General features: G+C 38.0%; 1 protein-coding gene across 2 annotated transcripts; it reads right to left on the reverse strand.

The window, feature by feature from the left end:
- Positions 1-995: 995 nt before the first annotated feature.
- Positions 996-19,872, reverse strand: bmal1a (basic helix-loop-helix ARNT like 1a). 2 transcript variants are annotated; one of them, XM_055192738.2, is made up of 19 exons: positions 19,716-19,872; positions 13,950-14,005; positions 12,834-12,981; positions 11,727-11,747; positions 11,535-11,573; positions 11,382-11,414; positions 11,110-11,267; positions 10,934-11,013; positions 10,760-10,852; positions 10,559-10,676; positions 9,125-9,274; positions 8,693-8,936; positions 8,325-8,431; positions 3,048-3,198; positions 2,461-2,549; positions 2,094-2,202; positions 1,909-2,002; positions 1,740-1,833; positions 996-1,656 (listed from the first exon to the last, which is right to left on the reverse strand). In XM_055192738.2, the coding sequence occupies exons 3-19, from the start codon at positions 12,971-12,973 to the stop codon at positions 1,499-1,501; spliced, it is 1,878 nt and encodes a 625-aa protein (XP_055048713.1). In that variant the 5' UTR covers positions 12,974-12,981; positions 13,950-14,005; positions 19,716-19,872; the 3' UTR covers positions 996-1,498. The 2 variants fall into 2 exon arrangements, with proteins under 2 accessions (XP_055048713.1, XP_055048712.1); XM_055192737.2 differs by having other exon boundaries at positions 8,693-8,939; positions 19,716-19,871.
- Between the last annotated feature and the right edge of the window lie 311 nt (positions 19,873-20,183).

Here is a 20,183-nt window from a genome sequence, read left to right on the forward strand (position 1 = left end):
TTTTATTATGTTCTCAAGATGTGCTTATTGTTAAATAAGTTATCTTTAATTTAAATGATCTTAATGGCCATGGACAATTTAGTCATCACGCAAAATGTTTTTCTCTTAAAGGGGACATATAATGAAAATCTGACTTTTCCCATGTTTAGGTGCTATAATTGTGTCCCCAGTGCTTCTATTAACCTAGAAAATGTGAAAAATAACAACCCAGTAATTTAGTTTTGGGAAACCATTCTCTGCAAGCATGTGAAAAATTGGGTCATTGAAATTTGTGATGTCAGAAGGGGATAATACCACCCCTTAATCTGCACTATCCAACCATGGCACTGCCCTTTAGTGCAGAGATCAGCTCATTTACATTTAAAACGACACACCCAAAAACGGCACATTATTGCTCACACATAGAAAGTGGCAATTTTAACATGCTATAATAAATTGAGCTAAAACTTCACATACACACTTTGGGGGACACCAAAGATTTATTTTACATCTTAAAAGTCTTGTGAAATGTCCCCTTTAATTCTGGGATGAAATACATCCTGGTCGTGTTCTTGACAGGTTTCTTTAGATTCCCATTTGCATATAAACCTCCAAAATGTTTATTTCATTTTAAGCCGATTAACAATGTTTAATGATATTTACAGTGTTCATATCCATGAACATCTCTTGCATTCGACCTCTTAAAGTTATCCACAATGGCTCTAATTGAGCTCATAATCCAGAACTCGACTGCATTTTTTATAATGCCATCATCTTTCCCCTGGCAACATCATTTCATTTGCTCACAGATTTCGCCACTGGATGGCAACATGGAACAAAAATATCACAGCCACAGACCAATCAAAAGCCAGAGAAAGATCAGGCATGAGAATACCTGGCATCTTTGAATGAAACTACAACATGCATAAAGGCATCAATAGTCTGTGACAGCCAGCAAACCATTTGCTGTTAATATTAAAATGCGTCATTGTGAGAAAAATATCTGTAATAATCAGTTAAAGTCAAGAAATCGTTTTATTTTAAAAATATCCACTGCTGATACAATACACTTTAACCATATATACTTTGCATAAAGAATTCTTACATAATAGAATTACAATATTAGTTACAATCCTCATATAGAATATTTAACAACAACTTTTGTAGTGTAAAAACATTAAAACACAAACAAAAATGTATATTTATACATGTATAGAAAGATCCGTGTTTGTTGATGGGTACCAAATGGATAATACAGGCTGATATCTACAGAGAAATGGGAAGGTCAGATTGTTTGTGTGAGGCGAGTATAATGCAAAGTTTCTGTTTAGCAGGTGGGTTGTAAAAGATGAAATTTAACCATTTTGTGTGCTTCAAGTCGAAGGTCCTACATCTAACGAAAGCAGCCTTAATTCTCCACACACTAGTGCACACACTGTGGTTCCTTTTAATTGGCCGTGGTGACCTGCGGTTAAAACCTTGGGCCCAATACGTAGCTTTGCGGGACTCCACTGTGGTTTCACAGAGGCCAAGGCAGGTCGCTGAAATCCACAGGTCCGCCCAGACCAGCGTCAGCTTCTAGGAGGCTCATTATAACGGCCATGGCTGCCTCATCATTGCTTGGGCTGCTGGATCCTGGTTCTTCCATGATGTCAATACTAAGATGAGAATTATCACCTGCGGAGAAAAAAGTGTTTGTATGCATTACATATGAGAATATTCCATACGTGATTTACTTTATCAATAGTCTGTTTACTCACTCATTAAAGAATTATTTGAATATGGATATCCTATTGAATCTGGCCCAGGCACAATTCCTGCTGAAGGCAGATCTGGAGTTCCACCATTCTGAATCTAAAACAAGCAGATGTTTTATAGACAGACTGATATATCAACATCAGATGAAAGTGATTTATGAGGAGGTCTTACTTTCTTGCCTCCCGGAGAACAGGTGTCAGGTGGAGGAGTGGCAGTGATGTTCAAAGGACTGGAACCACAGCTGGAGGGGGAGGAGCCCCGAATCCTGGGTAAGAGATATTTATGATAGTTTGAGAAACATTGCTTTGAAGCTGTATTTCGCCACAACCTAATAGTGCTGTGTTGTCGTCTCATACCTCTGAATCTCCATCACTTCCTCCGCAATCATACGTCCGATCTTCCCAGCTCCCGCTCTAGTCCCTCCTGGTATGCCAGGAACAGTTTGAAGGGCCCGTTTCCCTCCACCTGTTATAAACAAACACACACAAACTAATTAGGTCTCAAACCATTAAGGTGATGCCAGACCAAACATTCTGATGACTTTCCAGAGAACTCTACTGAACAATAACATTAAAAGGAAGTTAAACCAAGAGATCAAATAAGTCAAGAGTTGCTGTGCCCTTATAAAAGACCTCTTGGACAGACTTAAACAATGAAAGTGCGTTGGCCAAAAATTGCAATCCAAATCTAGAGTGTTGATGAATAGCTGGAAACTGATCTCACCATCTCCTGATGTTAAAACGCTGTCCATGCTCTGAGGCGAGGAAGCGGATTGTGAAAAACTAGGATCTGCTCCTTCAAGCATACTGCCTCTGAAATAAAGAATTATTAGCAATGATTAGATTTCAGGACTACTTTTGGTTCATTTTATCGGTTTTCATCCACTGCATTTGCAATCCACTGTGTGTAATATGGCATACAGTGGGACTACACTGTACTCACTGAGATTTGGGTGGACATCAAAATTATATCGAGGTTAAACATTTTGATAATGTTAAAAACACCTAGCTCAATTGTTAGAGCACTTTGTTAACATCACCAAGGACATGGTTTGATTCCCAGCTAACACAAAATGTATGCCTTTTAATGCACTCCAAGTCACTTTGGATAAAGCGTCTGCCAAATGCGAAATGCAAGTCTTTTATTCTAAAGATTAATGTGTTGTCCTGACCTCAAGCCACATTTGTTTGACCATAATTTATGTGAAAATATTTACTCTGCTCAACTAAGGCATTAATCTATTCTGTCTAAACACTTTGAGCATTTACTCAAACATTTACATCTGTGATTTGTTTTGACTTGACACTTACGAAACCACAGTGTTTGTAGAGACTATATATTCCACCTCTTTGGTCCAGGGGTTCATGAAGCTGAACCATCGGCTTCTCAGGGTGATGAAGGAACCGTCTTTTATCTTGAACTTGTAACAGTTTGTGTTGATCTTTTCTCTCATCTGTAGCACTGAAGTGAAAATATATTTATTATCAACTAAAAATAAATAAGTTCATTTATTATTACAAATCTATACTGCCCTACAAAGCGAAAGCGCAGTAACTACGCATTTGGTCAAAATTGAGTTAAGGGTTAAAATGGGCTTTGTGAGATCTGTTGTGTCTTGTGACAAAGTCTCCTGGTTAAATTTTGTCCCATTTCAGAGAAATGTGTGTGCCAAAATTGCAGTAACATGTTTGACTGGCTGGTGTAAAAAACTTTAAAGCCATTTTTCTCAGTTTCAGTGTTTGCGTAGATACTGCACTTAGCCTTTGGAGGGCAGTATAACAGACTGGTATAATTATGATAATGGTGACATTAGTGGAACAGGTGCTTCAAAAGAGTGTCATTTTAATACTAAAACAGTAGTTTTGTTTATTGGCCAACATTTAATGATATGATTAACTCTCTCACCGCTATTGACAAGTTATCAGTTTAGAGAAAACGCTTCCCTTTCAATGAGGCAATCCATATTTCCGCTATTATCCACTATATGGTGCCCCTACCCAAATCATAAAACATTGAAGCAGCCGTTTTTTTTTAAAGTTGCACACCAAAATTTTTTGTGATTTCACAAAATGTTCACAAAATGCCTTCCAGGAAAATGTTCTTCTACACCGTATTTTCCAGACTATGGGGCAGGACACACCAAAGCTTTTTTACGCGGCTGAAAACGCCTGGAGGACGCTGAATGCCAGCTGTTTTTCAGCTGAGTGCTTTGGTAGCTGTGATACTTGAGCTGTGAGCCGGTTGGTTGTTGTGATACTTGTCCTGCCCCTCCTCCACTGCAATTGGACGGCCGTGTGAGAACTGACATTGGGTGAAAAGCTCTGCTCGTCAAAGTTGAATCTCTTTCAACTCTTGACGCTCAACATTGAGCGCGGAAAAACCGCAGAGGGCCGCTATCAGCACGGAAAAAATCCACCAGCTGCTGGCTGTTTTAAAGCAACACTATGTAGTTTCCATGTAAAAATGACTTACAGCTCCCCCATGTGGTTGAAAAGCGCAACAGTGCCTGGTATCAGACACTCTTCTGCAGGCAGGGGGAGGGGCGGGCTGTATATCCTACCCTCCACCACCACTTTCAGAGTGTGCTTGTAGCAGCTAGGAGGCTGCTCAGGTTGTAGCAACAGTACAATTTGTCCAGTTAAAAGTTGTTCTATCACTGAAATAATTTTAGAGACATTATTTAAAGGTAAAAAAACTACATAGTGTTGCTTTAAAAAAATGCTGCAATTGTGCTCGTGTTTTCGAAATATGCGTTTGTTGCGTCATGTGAACCATGTGCATCACGTGTTTTGTCAATATATGTGCCTGCTGCACACACGTCAAAAATCGTTTATGATAATAGAGACGCTCAATTGAAAACATGCACCGGCCCCGGGCGTAAAAGCTTTGGTGTGCAGTTGTGCACGCTCCTTAGTATAAGTCGCACTAATCAAAAAATGTGTCATGAAGAGGAAAAACATATGAAGAGTTTGGTTCCAAAACGCGATAAACGCCATTTTTGAAAAAAATAAGTTACTGTCAAAATTAGTATTATATCAGTTCAGTAGTTAAAAGTAAATTCTTAATTTTACGCAAAATCCAATATCCGCCGTGTTATTCTCTCATCTTTTCTCCTTTTTTCCCAAAATGCGATAAACGCCACTCCTCCTTTTTTACAGAACGCAATTAATCCATTCCTGAAATTACAGCCCACCAGTCACGCAATGTAAACAAACAATGGCGGCGCGCTGAGTACACAGAGTCCTAGGGCCCTATTTTAACGATCTAAGCGCATTGTCTAAAGCGCACAGCGCAACGTCTAAATGGGCGTGTCCGAATCCACTTTTGCTAATTTAACGACGGGAAAAATGTTTTTTGCGCCGAGCGCATGGTCGAAAAGGGTTGGTCCTATTGTAATGGGAGTATTTTGGGCGTAACGTGCAGTAAACCAATGAGAGTCACAGCTCTCATTCCCTTTAAAGCAAGTTGCGCTGGCGCTATGTCTAATCCCTATTTAGATAACGGACTTTGTAAACTGAAAAACTAAGCGGAGGAAGAAGATCCCCAGTTTAAGATTAATGTTAAATAATTGTGTTGTTTTTCACTTGTATTGAAATTGTTATTTTTTTATTAAAACCTTTAAAACCCGTTTTCTTTTAGTCATGGAAGTAAAAAGCAGGCTTGTAATTGCTTTAAATGTATGGTTATCCAATATCATCAAAACATAATTTACAAGTATCTAAGATAAGGTTTGTACTCTAAAAATACTTTATTTGTAACAAACAGGAGATAAAGAATTTACAAACGTCTCTCCTCACGTTTCAGCACTTTGGACAGCGGGTTTTTTAGCAAAGAGTTTTTTTAAGCATTACTTAAAAATGTTTCTCATCTCACCATATCCACAGGTACAGAGTCATCATATACAATAAATCCATGAGGTAGCATTTGAAAAAAAAAACATTTAAAAACAGACACATTTGTTCAAAGCAAAGCATTTATTTACTTACCAGGCTGCAGGTGAAGCAGCTCTTTGCGCCTTCTAACGTCTCATAATTAGTCCTCATTTATGTCCAAGAGACTCAATAATAATCTTTTACATTCAATCCTTTAATCTTTCATATTTAAAAGCATTTTTGTGCTGCTGCGCATTCATGTACTTTGTGATAAGCAAACCCGCGTTGTCCTCCCGTTTATAGGCGCATTTTACTAATGCGCTCTTTAAATAACATAAAACACATTGCGCCATTGACTTTAGACTTTAGACCAGGTTTTTGTTGGTCAATGGCGTATTCTATTTTAGTTGCCTCAAAATAGCAACGCGCCAACAATGCGCCTGAACACACCTCATTTTCAGACCAGAACGCCCATGGGCGCAAAAGGGGGCGCAAATGCATTTGCTATTTAAACAACGCGGCGCTAAACGTGAAAATTAGGGTGGAAACTAGCGAAAGACACTTGCGTCGCGCATTGCGCTGCATTGCGCCGGGTGTAAGATAGAGCCCCTAGTTTTCCTCATCTACTTTGTACTTCGTGATCAACAAACAAAACAAAATAATACTTTAATTGCATTGCTAAACCTGTGATGGTTTTCTGTGACGGGAAAGAAACGTAAGCCATCAACATCTAATAAGTTCCGCGAGAGGCATCCGGGTGCTTGTTCTTCCGACAGCATCAAGCTTCTCATGCTAAAACATTGACCCCAGAGGATCTTATGAAAACTTTACATTATTTTACTCAAAGTCAACGAAAATCGAGCAGGACCAAAACATTTTACAGCTGATCGCTTTGAAAAATGCTAAGCGACGGCGTCAAGTATAACCGCAGCAATGACAGTGTTCTTAATATAACAAAGTAAGTGTTTTGGTTAATGCCATTAATGTTTATTTTTTAATCATTGTATACCACTAGTCAACTAAATAAATATAAATGGCAAAGATGAATGCACATTTATATATTGATTTAATAGATTTATAGCATTTTGAAATAAAAAACTGTCATGGATTTATTGCATTTTGTGGAAAAAAGAATTTGTTTTTATAATAAATCTTTGAAAATCAAGTTATGGATTTGAATTTTTTATAACCTAAAGATGCTATGTGAAAGTTTGTAACAGAAAATAGTGGTTTTCATCTTGTCACTTGGTATAGAAAACACGTTTTTACCGAAATTTGTCAAAATGGATTTATTGCGTTTTGGAACCAAACTCTTCATATACAAGTGGCATTGGACTATAAGTCGCATTTATTTAGAAAATTATTCTACAAAATCCAAGCCCCAATACAGACATTTAATCTGGAAAGGCAAGTTATTCAAAAAAAAAAAAAAAAAATTCAACTAAACAATAGCATACATTTCATCCTATCTTCATTTGTTCTCTTTTTATAACCCCTTATAAATATGAGTAAGTTTCTCCAAAAATACCACATTTTTAGCAAAAAGCTAAAATAATTGATTTTTGTAAAGGAATTTTGTTAGAGATCAGATTCAGAACAGTTATCAAAAGATTCACAGAGTTTTAAATATTGTTAAATTAGTTTTTGCTTCATTTTTTTATAATTGGGTAAGAGCGCCATCTAGTGGATAATAGCAGACTTACAGATCAGTCAAGAAAGCGTCATTGGCAGGGAATGTTTTCTCTTAATTGACCAGATAACTCACCAATAGTGGGGAAAAAGTTAAAAAAAGTGGCGGCTCTTGACTGCTTATCCGAGGGGCGCAAATTCAAAATATGTGTTCGGAGTGTCATGTGTGTTGCTCCTGTTTTCAAAATATGTGTTTGTTCAATCATGTGAACCACGTGTTTTGCCAAAATAAGTGCCTGCTGCACACGCGTCAAAACCGTTTATGATAAAAGAGACGCTCACATTCACAAAATACACGCAAGACACTCCCTTAACACTAAACTCTGATTACGCATGAGATTATGTGAGTATCTGGCAAATGCGAGCGTCTCTTTTATCATAAACCCTTTAGACGCGTATGCAGCAGGCACCCATTTTGACAAAACACGTGATACACATAGGATCACTCAACGCGCAGAAAAATATTTTGAAATAACGAAACACACACATGACCGGCTACATACATGTTGTGATGAACTTCGCAACGAGCACTCTCGAAAAAAGAAGTCACCGGCCGTCACTGGTTAAAACGGTAAAAACTCTGTATGTTTTTGATTATCGCTCTGAATCTGATCTCTAACAAAAGTCCTCAGCAAAAATGCAACTATCTCAGCCTTTTGTTCAAAATTTGGTATTTTTGAAGGATCCTACCCATGTTTGAGAGGTGATAAGAGAACAAATGACGATAGGAAGATTTTTTTTGAAGGCAGAGGTTCTGTTTTTTCATTTGATATCTATCTGTCTGTCTGTATACAAGTAAAACATTTTCTGAAATGCATTAAACTTTTGTGAAAATCATAAAAAATACCGGTGCTGCCTGGCAACTTTTTTTTAAAACGCTGGTGGGAAGAAACTCTATAATTGAAAGTCCATTAAAATCGCGATAATCACACTGTTGCTTAATTTGATACTAGCGAGAAAAAGTCAGAGACAAAACATTTTAATATTTTAAAAAATTGTACAAAAGCACTAAAGTAATAAACAAACCTTGTCTGTGGCACTCAGCAAGGTGACCGATATCATCCTGATGAAAATACTCATAAAACGATGTTCCTAAAAGCTCCTGGGGTAAGTACGCCAAAATGGCTGTCGCCCTAAATGCAAACAATGAACTGTGATGATTAACCAATGCATCATAAATCAGACACATACCTTAACTAAAAATCAATATTTTAAGGTGCAATGTGGGACTTTTAGAAGGATCTTTGGTCAGAAATGCAATATAATCTACATAACTATATTATCAGTGGTGTATAAAGACCGCACATAATGGACTGTATTGTTTTTTTTTCTACATACAACGGAAACATTATTTTTGTAGATGATGTGAAACAAGTTAAATGTAACCTTCTTACCTCTGGTCAACGAAAACAAACTTGCCATCGATGGCGTGGCGGGAGACGTATTCCGTAGGCTTGACGCGAATGTCACCGTTCATGGACTGGGGGACGATGTGTGGATGCAGCCTACCAATGGCCACCAGACAGCTGAGGTTACAGCCCTCGTTATCGGGTTCGTTGTCCTCGTCCAAGCCCATCTTGGTGGGTGGCCAACTTTTTAGGTAGCCGGTACTATGAATAGTGCAAAAACTTTTGCGGTCTGCTGTAATGAAAGAACAGATGGCAATAGTAAAGAAACCTAACAGTAAACATTTGATTTATTTAGGCACATCTTAGAATAGTGTACTGTATGTGTCTAATGATTAACTGTCCAATAATAACCTAAATGCAATTAACCCCTGCTTCACGCCACCACAAGACACGGTCAAGGAAAATGACAACTGATACCTTTCTTTTTGGAACAAGTTGAGGGAAAGTCCTTGTCCTCCATTTTTACAGAAGGACGATTGCATTTCATTCTACAGAAGAAGGATCGACGGGCTCCTGAACACAGTCTGGAGGGGCCTGGAGTGATGTCAGTCTTCACAGGAAGACCAGCTTTAATAGAAAAAAGACCAATATTTGTCAAAGTGTATTTTAAGAGATTAGATTTTGATGCACATAAAAAGAAATGTAAAAGATTCTCAATTATTAGTTGCTCCTGCAGATTCTTTAAAGGGACAGTTCACCCAAAAATAAATATTGGGTCATCATTTACTCACTCAAAAAAAAAATTATATTCTGAGCAATGTTTGTAACCAATTGAGCACCATTGACTTCCATAGTAGTTTTTTTTCTATTATGGAAGTCAATGGTGCTTCTGTTTACAAATATCTTCCTATAGAGAAATTTAGTATTTGATGAATGTATAACACGTGCTGAGAGCATCATGAGCTAATTTTTGACGAAGGTGGCGTTTAGCGGCTTTAGCATCTTCAGAGTTGCTCATATGCACTTTTTATAGTTTCGCCATTTTGGCTCCCATATAAAAAGATAACATGACAACATTGTTTGTATTGAAGAAAGGAAGTCATTTGCATCTGGGATGGCATAAGGGTGAGTAAATTTGGGTCAAATATTACTTTAAAGGCGGGGTGCATGATCTCTGAAAGCCAATGTTGATATTTGAAATCATAGATATGTATAAAGGCTAGATTTGTTACGGCGGAGTCTCTAACGTAATCACCTGACGGCCATCTTACCACAGGCAGCTCGCTCACTCGTAGCATTGAGTTTTAATGGTGCACGTACTTTAAAATGACCATAACTTGCTCAATTTTCTACCAAATTTTAAACGGTTTGGTTTCTTACAAACGTTTTTAACGTGGTCTTAATTCTGGATGCTTTATCATTTTTCATTATAATTTTTTTTTTGTGTGAATGTATGCAGTGTCATAGGTACATTTTTGATGTTCATAACAAACCAAACTGTTTGAAAATGGGTAAAAAATTATGTTATGGTCATTTAAAGGTACCTGCACCACCAAAACCCAATGCCACGAGTGAGCGAGCCGCCCGCGGCAAGATGGCCGCCAAATGCGAACGTTCCAGTCAATTTGCCGGCAACGCAGGCGAGACATCTAGCCTTTACACATATCTATGTTTGAAATCACCTAAACAAACACGCCCCTACCCCAAAAGAATCTGGACTTTCTTTTGATAGACCCGCCCCACACATACACAACCCAGGCAACGATGTCGGTTAGTAGACACGCCCCTTATTGATGATTGGCTACAAGTGTGTTTTGGTACTCGGCCCGACTCCCTTCTCCAAAGTGTTTTTCAAAAATCATGCACCCCGCCTTTAACTGAATCATACAATAATAAATAAATGCAGCCTACTTTTGGCATCAATAAGTCGTTCCCGTGGGGCTGTGTCGGACGATGACAGCTGCTCTTTTACTTTGGCGATGTCTTTCGGATGCAGGTAGTCAAACAAACTCTGGCCGATCAGATCATTCTGATGATTTGAAATGAATTGGTTATTTTACATAATCTCCAAACGGAGTACTGTGACATCATTAAGGTCATATCGAAACATACCTGTGTGTAATTGAGACTTTTGTAAACAGACTCCGAGACAAAGAGGATCTTACCACGATCACAACCGACTACAAAGAGAAAGCCATCAGCAGCCTGTGTAAAAAGAGAGTTTTACCGCATGATGTTCTCCAAAAGGTTTACCAAAAGCCTCAGATTCGATATTTCAAACGCAGCCCTCAAAATTAAGTGCTTTAATTCATCGTCCGACAAGAATGCTGGTTTGTAGTTTGCTTCCGTGTATGGGTTGGTGGCCCCTACATGAAACAAAATATAAAAAGCATAAAAGCAAAGCATTATTTTCACATGTTATCTGTTAAGTTTGGACAAGCGTTGTGGTGGAGAGATCGTACCTCTTAAAGTCTTCATATGTTGGACAGCCATGCGAAGTACAGTAAGCTTGTCCAGTTTGCGAGACATGGCGTTACAAGTGGGAACCAAAGATGCCAGCTCATCTATAAAACTGTTCATTTTATCCCTACGTCTCTTCTCTATCTGACTGTGAGCTTCCCTAAACAAAGATGAGGAGTCGAAAGGACGTTAATATTCAGATGCGATCATCAAAACACATTTCCATACACGACACATTAGGTGAAACAAACATGAACACTCATCTTGACTTTACCTGGCATTTTTGATCCGGCCATGCTGCTCATCTCTGGATAAATAAAAATAAAGATTTATACAGCGTGTTAATGAATTACTATCAACTGATTAACTTGCTTTCCTATCTTTAAACTCAACAGCGGATACGATTACATTTAATAGTTTTATTTACCTTCCGAGTGCCTTATCTTTGTCCGTGTCCATGCTATCACTGCGAAAGTGAATGTTAATGAGGTCAGTGAGGTAATGAAATAAAGCATTTATGACAAACATTAATATAACTCTATGGCACAATGTCATTAAAGTTAATGATTAATTATTTTATTGTCTTTTTAACATTACTAACATGTCAAAATGTACTTACTCAAATGAAAAGCCATCAATTCTGTAAGACAAAAAGTTAAATTATTAAAAATCTACCAAGCAATACAATTTGAATAGTAAAATAGTATTATACAATTATTTTAACCCTTTACCTGACACAACCCTTTTTGAGTGAGGGTGAAAAGGTAATGTACCCCTTCAAATTAATATAACACTTGCATTTTTTGGTCTGGTTTTAATAAAGCCACTTTAAAGTTTTTAATGGAAGATTCTGGAGGTGAAAATATTAAATAAGAAAAAATTGTTATAGCAGTTTAAATTTATTGTAAAAAATAAAAATAATGCAATATAGTATTATTTTATACATAAAATTATTTAAAAAATTAGGTTTGTGTTGGTTTGCCACACTCTCTTGTCACAAATTAATAGGGATGTAATGGTATTATAAATTTCGTGGTATTGCGGTATCAAACTTTCCCGGTAGCACCGTGGTCACATGATTCGGTAAAACGTTGGGTCTTCCGGTCAACATGTGTCGTTTTTTTTTCCGGCCAAGTGGAGGGACGCGGGAACTACAATTCCCATAATCCCATGCGTGCCACTCTGATGCCTCTCTACAAGTGGAGCGACAATGGCGGAAGCAAAACAAACGCAATTTTTTTCCTACTATATATAAATATCTTCCTTTGTGTTCATCAAAACAACACAATTTTAACAGGTTTGTAACAACATGAGAGTGAGTAAATGATGACAGAATTTTCATTTTGGGGTGAACTATCCCTTTAAAAAGGGATGTGACGACTTGATTTGTGTGTTTGTGATTGAGTCAAACGGGAAAGTGGGCGAGGCCTTGATACCGCAGCTCCACCTCACGATTACGACTGCACAGACTTTGGCTCCAAATGATGTCATTGGTGCAAGACATTGGCAGCCTTTTTGAGATATTCTTATTTTTACAATGGAAGTCTATGGAGATCATCCAGCTTTGTCTATGAGCATAACCTATCAGGTCCTTTTTTAAAATACTGATTTTTAATTTTGAAACCTAAAAGTATACCGAAAACATTCCAGCACTGTTTTGTTAATCATTTTCACATCAAATGCAATAAGTGCATGTAACAAGCACCAGTGTATTGTATTGACTCACTGGTATTCTGTGGTGCTGCCCTTTCTCTTGCGGGTGTAGTCCATGCCCGAGCTGCCGATAGAGCTACTGATAAGATCTGCAGAGCTCTGTGACATGAACTCGTTCATCGTGGAGGAAATGTCCATCCTTTGGTCTGCCATTAGATCATCTTCAAAACAACACAAAACACTTTTTATTTACACTGATCGGGTCTAAATGGCTATAAAGCATGGGTCTTCAACCGGGGGTCCGCGGCCCCCAGGGGGTCCGCGACGGAACTGCAGGGGGTCCGCCAAATGATGTTTGACCACAAGCTATTTTTGCTAAAAACATAAAATATATGTACAAAAAACGTTACATGTCCCCTTTAAGTTGTGCACATGCGTGGCCGCGAAGGCGCGCATTCAGTTTAGCAAGCGGACCAAAATAAAATATCTGAAGATTATAAATGTACACTCAGGAAGCAGCAGCGACAGAAAAGGCATCATAAAACAGGTAAATCTTATAGGCATGTGTGTCTTTCTTTCAGAAAGTTATTTTAGAATCAGTGGGACATTGTCTCATCTAAGTTAGATTTCTGAACTTGGCCGGCTGTTTCACGCGGTTCAGATTTAAAGCGCTAACTCAACAGGCAAATGACACCACACCGCGTCTGCATTAAAAACTTTGACAAAACTATCGCTCACATTTAAAAATGTATGAAACGCGCACCGTGATGGTGCTTTGTGCAAGATTCACAGTCAGGTTGAAATCCGCCTCTCAAAAAGTTGCCCCAAAGAGATGTGCGCGGACACGATGCATGTTTTCTCCTGAGTCTGATATGAAGCCATGCAGAAAATAAACCTGCGTTACTCAAACTCTTTACTCTTCATTTATAAAACAGTTCCAGTCCTTGATTCTGATTGGTCAATAGTTGTACTTTTCTCCACTTTGCCTTGTGCCTAATACGAAAAGGCAGCCTCTCGTTAGTCTCGTACCTTACTGATTACTTAAATATCAGTTTTACACATTTAGTATCAGGGGGTCCCTGCTCCATGCCTCTCTCATCTAAGGGGTCCCCGACCCAAAAAACGTTGAAGACCCCTGCTATAAAGCATTGTGTTATTTGTGTGTTTGTACAGAGGATGAAATACACACCGTACGAATTCAATACAGCAGCGGTGTTCAAAGCATGTCCTACCTGCGACAGAAACCTGCAAAGGAAAAAGATTGTTTACAAGTGATGACTATTCATTTGAGTTGATACATACATTTTAACTTTTATTAAGCTTTTTATTAAAGGGGACATATCATGAAAATCTGACTTTTTCCATGTTTAAGTGCTATAATTTATAAAAGATCAACCTAGTAACTTAGTTTTGGTAAACCATTTTCTGCAAACATGTGAAAAATAGGTAATTGAAATTTGGCTCCCCCTGTGATGTCATAACACACCCAAAAACGCCACATCTTTGCTCTCACCTACAAAGTAGCAATTTTAACATGCTATAATAAACTATCTATATGGTATTTTGAGCTAAAACTTCACATATGTACTCTGGGGACACCAAATACTTATTTTACATCTTTAAAAAGTCTTGTGAAATGTCCCCTTTAAGATAAACTATTTAAACTTGTTTTTATAAGTTATGTCAACTTAACTTAAGTCAAAACTAAAAATAGTGGATTCAGTTGACTGGCAAAACCAAGAAATTAAAACCAAGTGTATCCAGTAAACTAGTATTAATTCATAAAAGATTCCTGTATTGGTTATTAGTTGTGCTTACCAATGCATATGTTTATAACTTATACTTCAAAATCTATGCATTTGCCAGACACTTTTATTTGAAGTAAATCCCTTATCCAAAGTGACTTATATTGTAAAAAAGGTGTATATTAGTTAATGTACTTCCTGGGATTTAAACCCAGTAGTGCCTTATTCTACGGGTTAAAGGAAAACACCACCGTTTTTCAACATCCCACTATGTTCCTACCCCAACCTAGATGAGTTAATACATACCTATCTTTTTTCAATGCGTGCACTTTTAATCTTTGTACAGCGCTTTGTGAATGTGTTAGCATTTAGCCTAGCCCCATCCATTCCTATAGCTCCAAACTAAAGTTTTATTTTGTGCCACCATACTTACTCGTGGAACTACTCGTGTAACAGTCTTTAAATAGGGAAAACATGGAAGTGTTTGGTGGCTTTTAAATTCATCCCTGTTGGGAGCCATAGAAATGAATGGGGCCAGGCCAAATGCCAACACATCCACAAGGCGCCGCACAAAGATTAAAAGTGCACGCATTGAAAAAAAGTCAAAGTTGAGGTAAGAACATAGTAAAATATTGAAAAACTGTGGGGTTTTCCTTTAAGCTATGGTACATCTATCAGAACATGAATTTTAGACAAACCCCGTTCAGAGTCACTTTGGCTAATGCTCTGCTGTCACATGATCCATAATATATCTAGGGACCAAAACATCATACAGACCTCAGGGTGTGCCAGGATTTTGACTTGGGTTGGCCACCCTAGCAACTGCCTTTACAAAACACTTGAAGGCCTTCGAAACTGCACTTTGCAATGCTTTGGCAATGATATACAACTCTGTAAAGCATTAGCAGCAATATGGAAAAGCTTATCCGTGAATTAGTCACGAAGACCACAGGTATGCCGTAACATCTCTCTTGACATATTACGTTTTAAAAAACAGTTCACCCAAAAATATATCTTACTGCTTAATCATATATTCATTCAATTTTATAATATTCAGGCTCTTTCCAGCTTTTTAATAATGTTGAAGCTCCAAAAAGATCAATTATTCATCGAAAAAGTATTCAAGTGGGTTTATAAATAGGTTTTAAAAAAATCATATTACAAAACACGATAAGGGTTGGATGCATTGCGATAGAGTCCTGAATCATCCAGGATGGCATTAGCGGGAGTAAATTATAAAAATATTTTCATTTTCAGTGAACTATTCATTTAACACTAACCAAGTCATACCCCACCTGTTGTTTACAATTTGATTTAACTTCCTAAAACAACTAAGTTAGTTTCAAGCTTGGCCTACAAGATACCCTCTCACACCGCCACAATTCTCCCACATACGCAAGTACAAATGAGGTCCATCATTGACCGGCACTGGTTGCCAGGAAACCCTTGGAAAGCATGCAATCTAGGCCACATTTTGATTAGTGAAACACAACTGGTTGAAAGAGATGACCGGAAGACCCATTTTCTTCCGACGTCAATGAAACGGGAGTCCTTGCTATTCAGAAGGGAATTTCTGCTGAAATTAACAAACCTCGAGTGACCTTCCAAACAGCCTTGTTGAATTGTGATGACGCATGGTGCATTTATTAATCTGCATCTCTTTAAGGGCAATAAAACCTTATAGTCTGAGCGACACAGCATAAATATGTGGTTTTCGTTTTTTGTCTTTGTAGAGTACTGACGCACAGCTGACAAAGCATCATTACTCCACCCATCTCTTCTATTCTTGAATGCGTGGGCTTGCCTTCAGAGACTCAACGGACAAGCGAATGCAAACCAAAAAAGAAGAAAATAACAAGCAGAAAGAACAAAAATAAGTCTTATATCAAACAAGACATTTTTACTGAAGTCCTACAACCATTGGAGTATATGGTCACATTTTTTTTGAGTATACCTAATGTTTCTTATTTAGGCATCATATGGATTGCATTGTCTGATTTTGGGAGCTAATATTGTGGATAAAGGAAGAGACAAGTCATGCCCTAATGATGACTGCTTTAACTATATGCCACACACACCCATCTTACAATATGGAAACAGCATTTTTACATAACTTGGTAGACTTGTACTGATCAAATACAAGTATCATGAGATAAATAGAATATGCGTCTAAATATAAAATACTTTGCAAAAGTCTTAGGCCACAACACTTTGTAGGTGTGAGCAAAAATGTGCCGTTTTGGGTGTGTCCTTTTAAATGCAAATGCGCTGATCGTTGCACTAAATGGCAGTGACGTGGTTAGATAGTGCAGATTGAGGGGTGGTATTATCCCCTTCTGACATCACAAGGGGAGCCAAATTTCAATTAGCTATTTTTTTCACATGCTTGCAGAGAATGGTTTACCAAATCTCAGTTAATGGGTTGTTTTTTTCTTCACATTTTACATGATACAAGCACTGGGGACCGTATTATAGCACTTAAACATGGAAATTTTCATGATATGGCCCCTTTAAGAGAATCTAAAGGTTCCTGCTATTGCTTAAGTGTAAGGGGAGGACACACCAAACACTTGGGCTTATTATTTTATTATGTTTTAAAACTGCATACAAATGTTTCTGTAGCTCGGCTGGTAGAGCATTGGGGTTAGCAGGGCAAAGGTTGCGTGTTTGTTCCTTAGGGAACACACAAACTGATGAAAAAATCTTAATTTTAAATGCACTGCAAGTCACTTTGGATAAAAGACTGAATAAATACACTAGTTAACATTTGAAGTGGATCAAAAAAGTTGTCCTTATGTTGGGTACACACCAAAAGATAATCGGGCCGATTTTGGGGATAATCGGGCCTTCCGACAACCCTAGCTATGTCCCGATTATCTTGATGGTTCTACAGATTATATTATCAAATTTTCCCTTGGTGTGAGGTGTGCTAAGAGTGTTCGAACCTGATCAGAAGAATGTCGAAGCTGCCCAGATCGCAAATCGTAAAGATCAGAAATCCTGATGTGTGGGGGGAACCCCGAGGACAAACGCGTGCACGCTCTTGAGATTATCAGGTGAAATAAAACAATATCCAATCAGAAAGCGAGATGATGGAAGACGAAAGCATGGACTTTTTTTCCAGCATATAGCGAGATTTCCTGTGTTCACAATCGAGACTCTGGTTGAAAATCTGTGTGTATGGTGTGCCGTTTGACACATCATGGCACGCCACACATTATAGGAGCAAACGGTTAAATCTAGGATTTTTTAATCTCATGTTTGTGGTCTATCACTTTTAAAAATTCTTATAAGATGTAAAAAATATTTTGGCGTGTACCCAGCACAAGACAAGAACAGGTTTTGTTGAAAACACAAAGACAACTTTCATGAAAGGTTTTGATCCACTTTGACTAGGGTATGCGAGTGTATATACTCCACATTACCATGAACTAATCAAATGTAAGCAAATCTGTGACACTAGTCATGTTAATGTCTTTGCACATCGTCATTGCATTCACTTAACTTGTTCGCAAATCATGCTGGGATGACACAAGTCACCCATCATTCCAACCTTAGTGCATACTGTCATTAAAGCACCATGTGGGTGATTATATAACTGCAGGTACATTCTGTGTCCAAAGTCATTTTTTCTTTTTTTATGAAATAGTTTTAATTATTTTAGGCTATAACAATATAAAAGTTTCTGTAAAACGTGTCTTATATATCTGAAAATTATGATTTCTTGTAGGGATGGGCCGATGATACTTGCTATGCTTCTCAATTAATTACACTGCTACATCCAAAAGCCAGAGGGCGCTCTCGTGCAGAAACTCAATATGGGCTGCAGAAGAAGAACCATTTACACACTCAGCTCCAGGAAATGGCTTAAGCATACATTTATATGTGGTTTTCAAATCTTTTCAGGTATTTTCATGAAACTAAAGAATATGTATAATGATTATGTGTGATGAGAGTTGCTCTTTCAAATGCATGTAATAAATGACTCAAACTAACAGAGATTTCAGATTCATAAGGACTTCTGATTAAAAGCCGTAGTACATGAAAAAGCTGTGCATAATATCGGCTGTGCGATTCAGAATCGTCATCGACTTTGTGTTATTAGTGTGCATCGCCATTTATCGTCCCATCCCTAATTTTCTGTTGTCCGAATTAGTCAGTGTCAATTCCGTTACCATCAACTCCGTCACCAAGGCAGAGTAACAGTGTTGACAGTATGTAACACTGGCAGGCATACACAAATACTTTCTCTCTCTTTCCCCTCTCTCACACACACATACGTCACTGTCAACACTGTTACCTAGGTAACAGAGTTTGACAGTAACAGAATTGACACGGACTAATTGGGGCAACAGGAAGTCATGATTTTTGGCTGTATAAGACACTTTATTACATAAAATATTATATTGTTAATATTGTTATGGCCTGTAGTTTGTGATCCATGATAGTATAGAGTATCAGTTTATTAAAATAATTAGAAATACAACCACTAGATGACAAACAGAAAAAAGACATTGGACATCAAATGTACCTGCAATTATATAAATCACCTAACTTATATATATATCTTATCAAGCCATGCATTGGTACTCGAACCCGATATAGTAACAAAATAAGCTGGCGTTGTCGAATGAACATAGTGATGCGCAGCACGACAAACAGCGCATGATGTTCTTGTGTCTAGATATAGTGAGCTCCATATAAAGCACTGTCGAGCATCATTCTTGGACTCCTAACATTCGACAATGGCCAAAAATGTTATTAGGCGGCCTACTGGATTGTGAAACACAACCACAGTTTCAAAGCCAAGTAGCAAAATCTGTGTTACAACGAACAAACAGCCAACATGAAAGCAGGCACCGTTCAAAGTGACCAACCCACACAATACGCAAAATCTCACTTCATCGCGCTCTATTTTACCATTTTAAAGGGAACGCAGCCCATTTACCTCATATGGATGATGGGTGTGGATGTGAGGCTAAACAGATCAAATCCTATTCTCTGTTATAAATGTAAGATTTCTGATAAAATCATTCAAACCGCGATTGTTTCTGTTGGGGTGAAAGCTACACGGACTCTTAGGTATTTAACCTGACATATGCTCCTCCTACTGAAATCAATATGCGAGAGGACAAAAACAGCATATAATTCCTCGATAACTCATCGCGGTGCTAAGAATGGATATTGACAAATCAGATCGTCATACTTACCGGAGGAATAGCTTAACATCACAGTTTAAATCGGTATTTTGACGTCCGCTCCGTGAGGAACAGTGACACAAACGAAATCGGTCTCTGACCTACTTTTCTTCCCTTCGTGTGACTGTCGGACCACTAACCTACATTTTGCACAAATAGGATCTTTGGATAAATAGTTGCGTTGCGTGTGGCCAATCAGAATAGAGGTTACATTTCACGGATGAATGATTGACACTCGCGATAGCCAATCAATCTGTGTTGTCGGGATTCACCGATATGGCTGATGATCACAGTAAAGGGGCGGTTCCCAGTGCTGCCAGTTGATATGGTGCTGCATTGTGTTATGTAGTTTCTCAGAGATCAAACAAATCTTAACGTAATATTAATTCCCACTGTAGACTCATCTAACTATACGGTGGCATGTGTTGAACACATCTCTGTTTGTCAAAAGGCACAAATGAAGTGCTTTCACGTTGAATA

Source organism: Misgurnus anguillicaudatus, chromosome 6 (assembly GCF_027580225.2).
Source record: "Misgurnus anguillicaudatus chromosome 6, ASM2758022v2, whole genome shotgun sequence".
Taxonomy (NCBI): domain Eukaryota; kingdom Metazoa; phylum Chordata; class Actinopteri; order Cypriniformes; family Cobitidae; genus Misgurnus; species Misgurnus anguillicaudatus.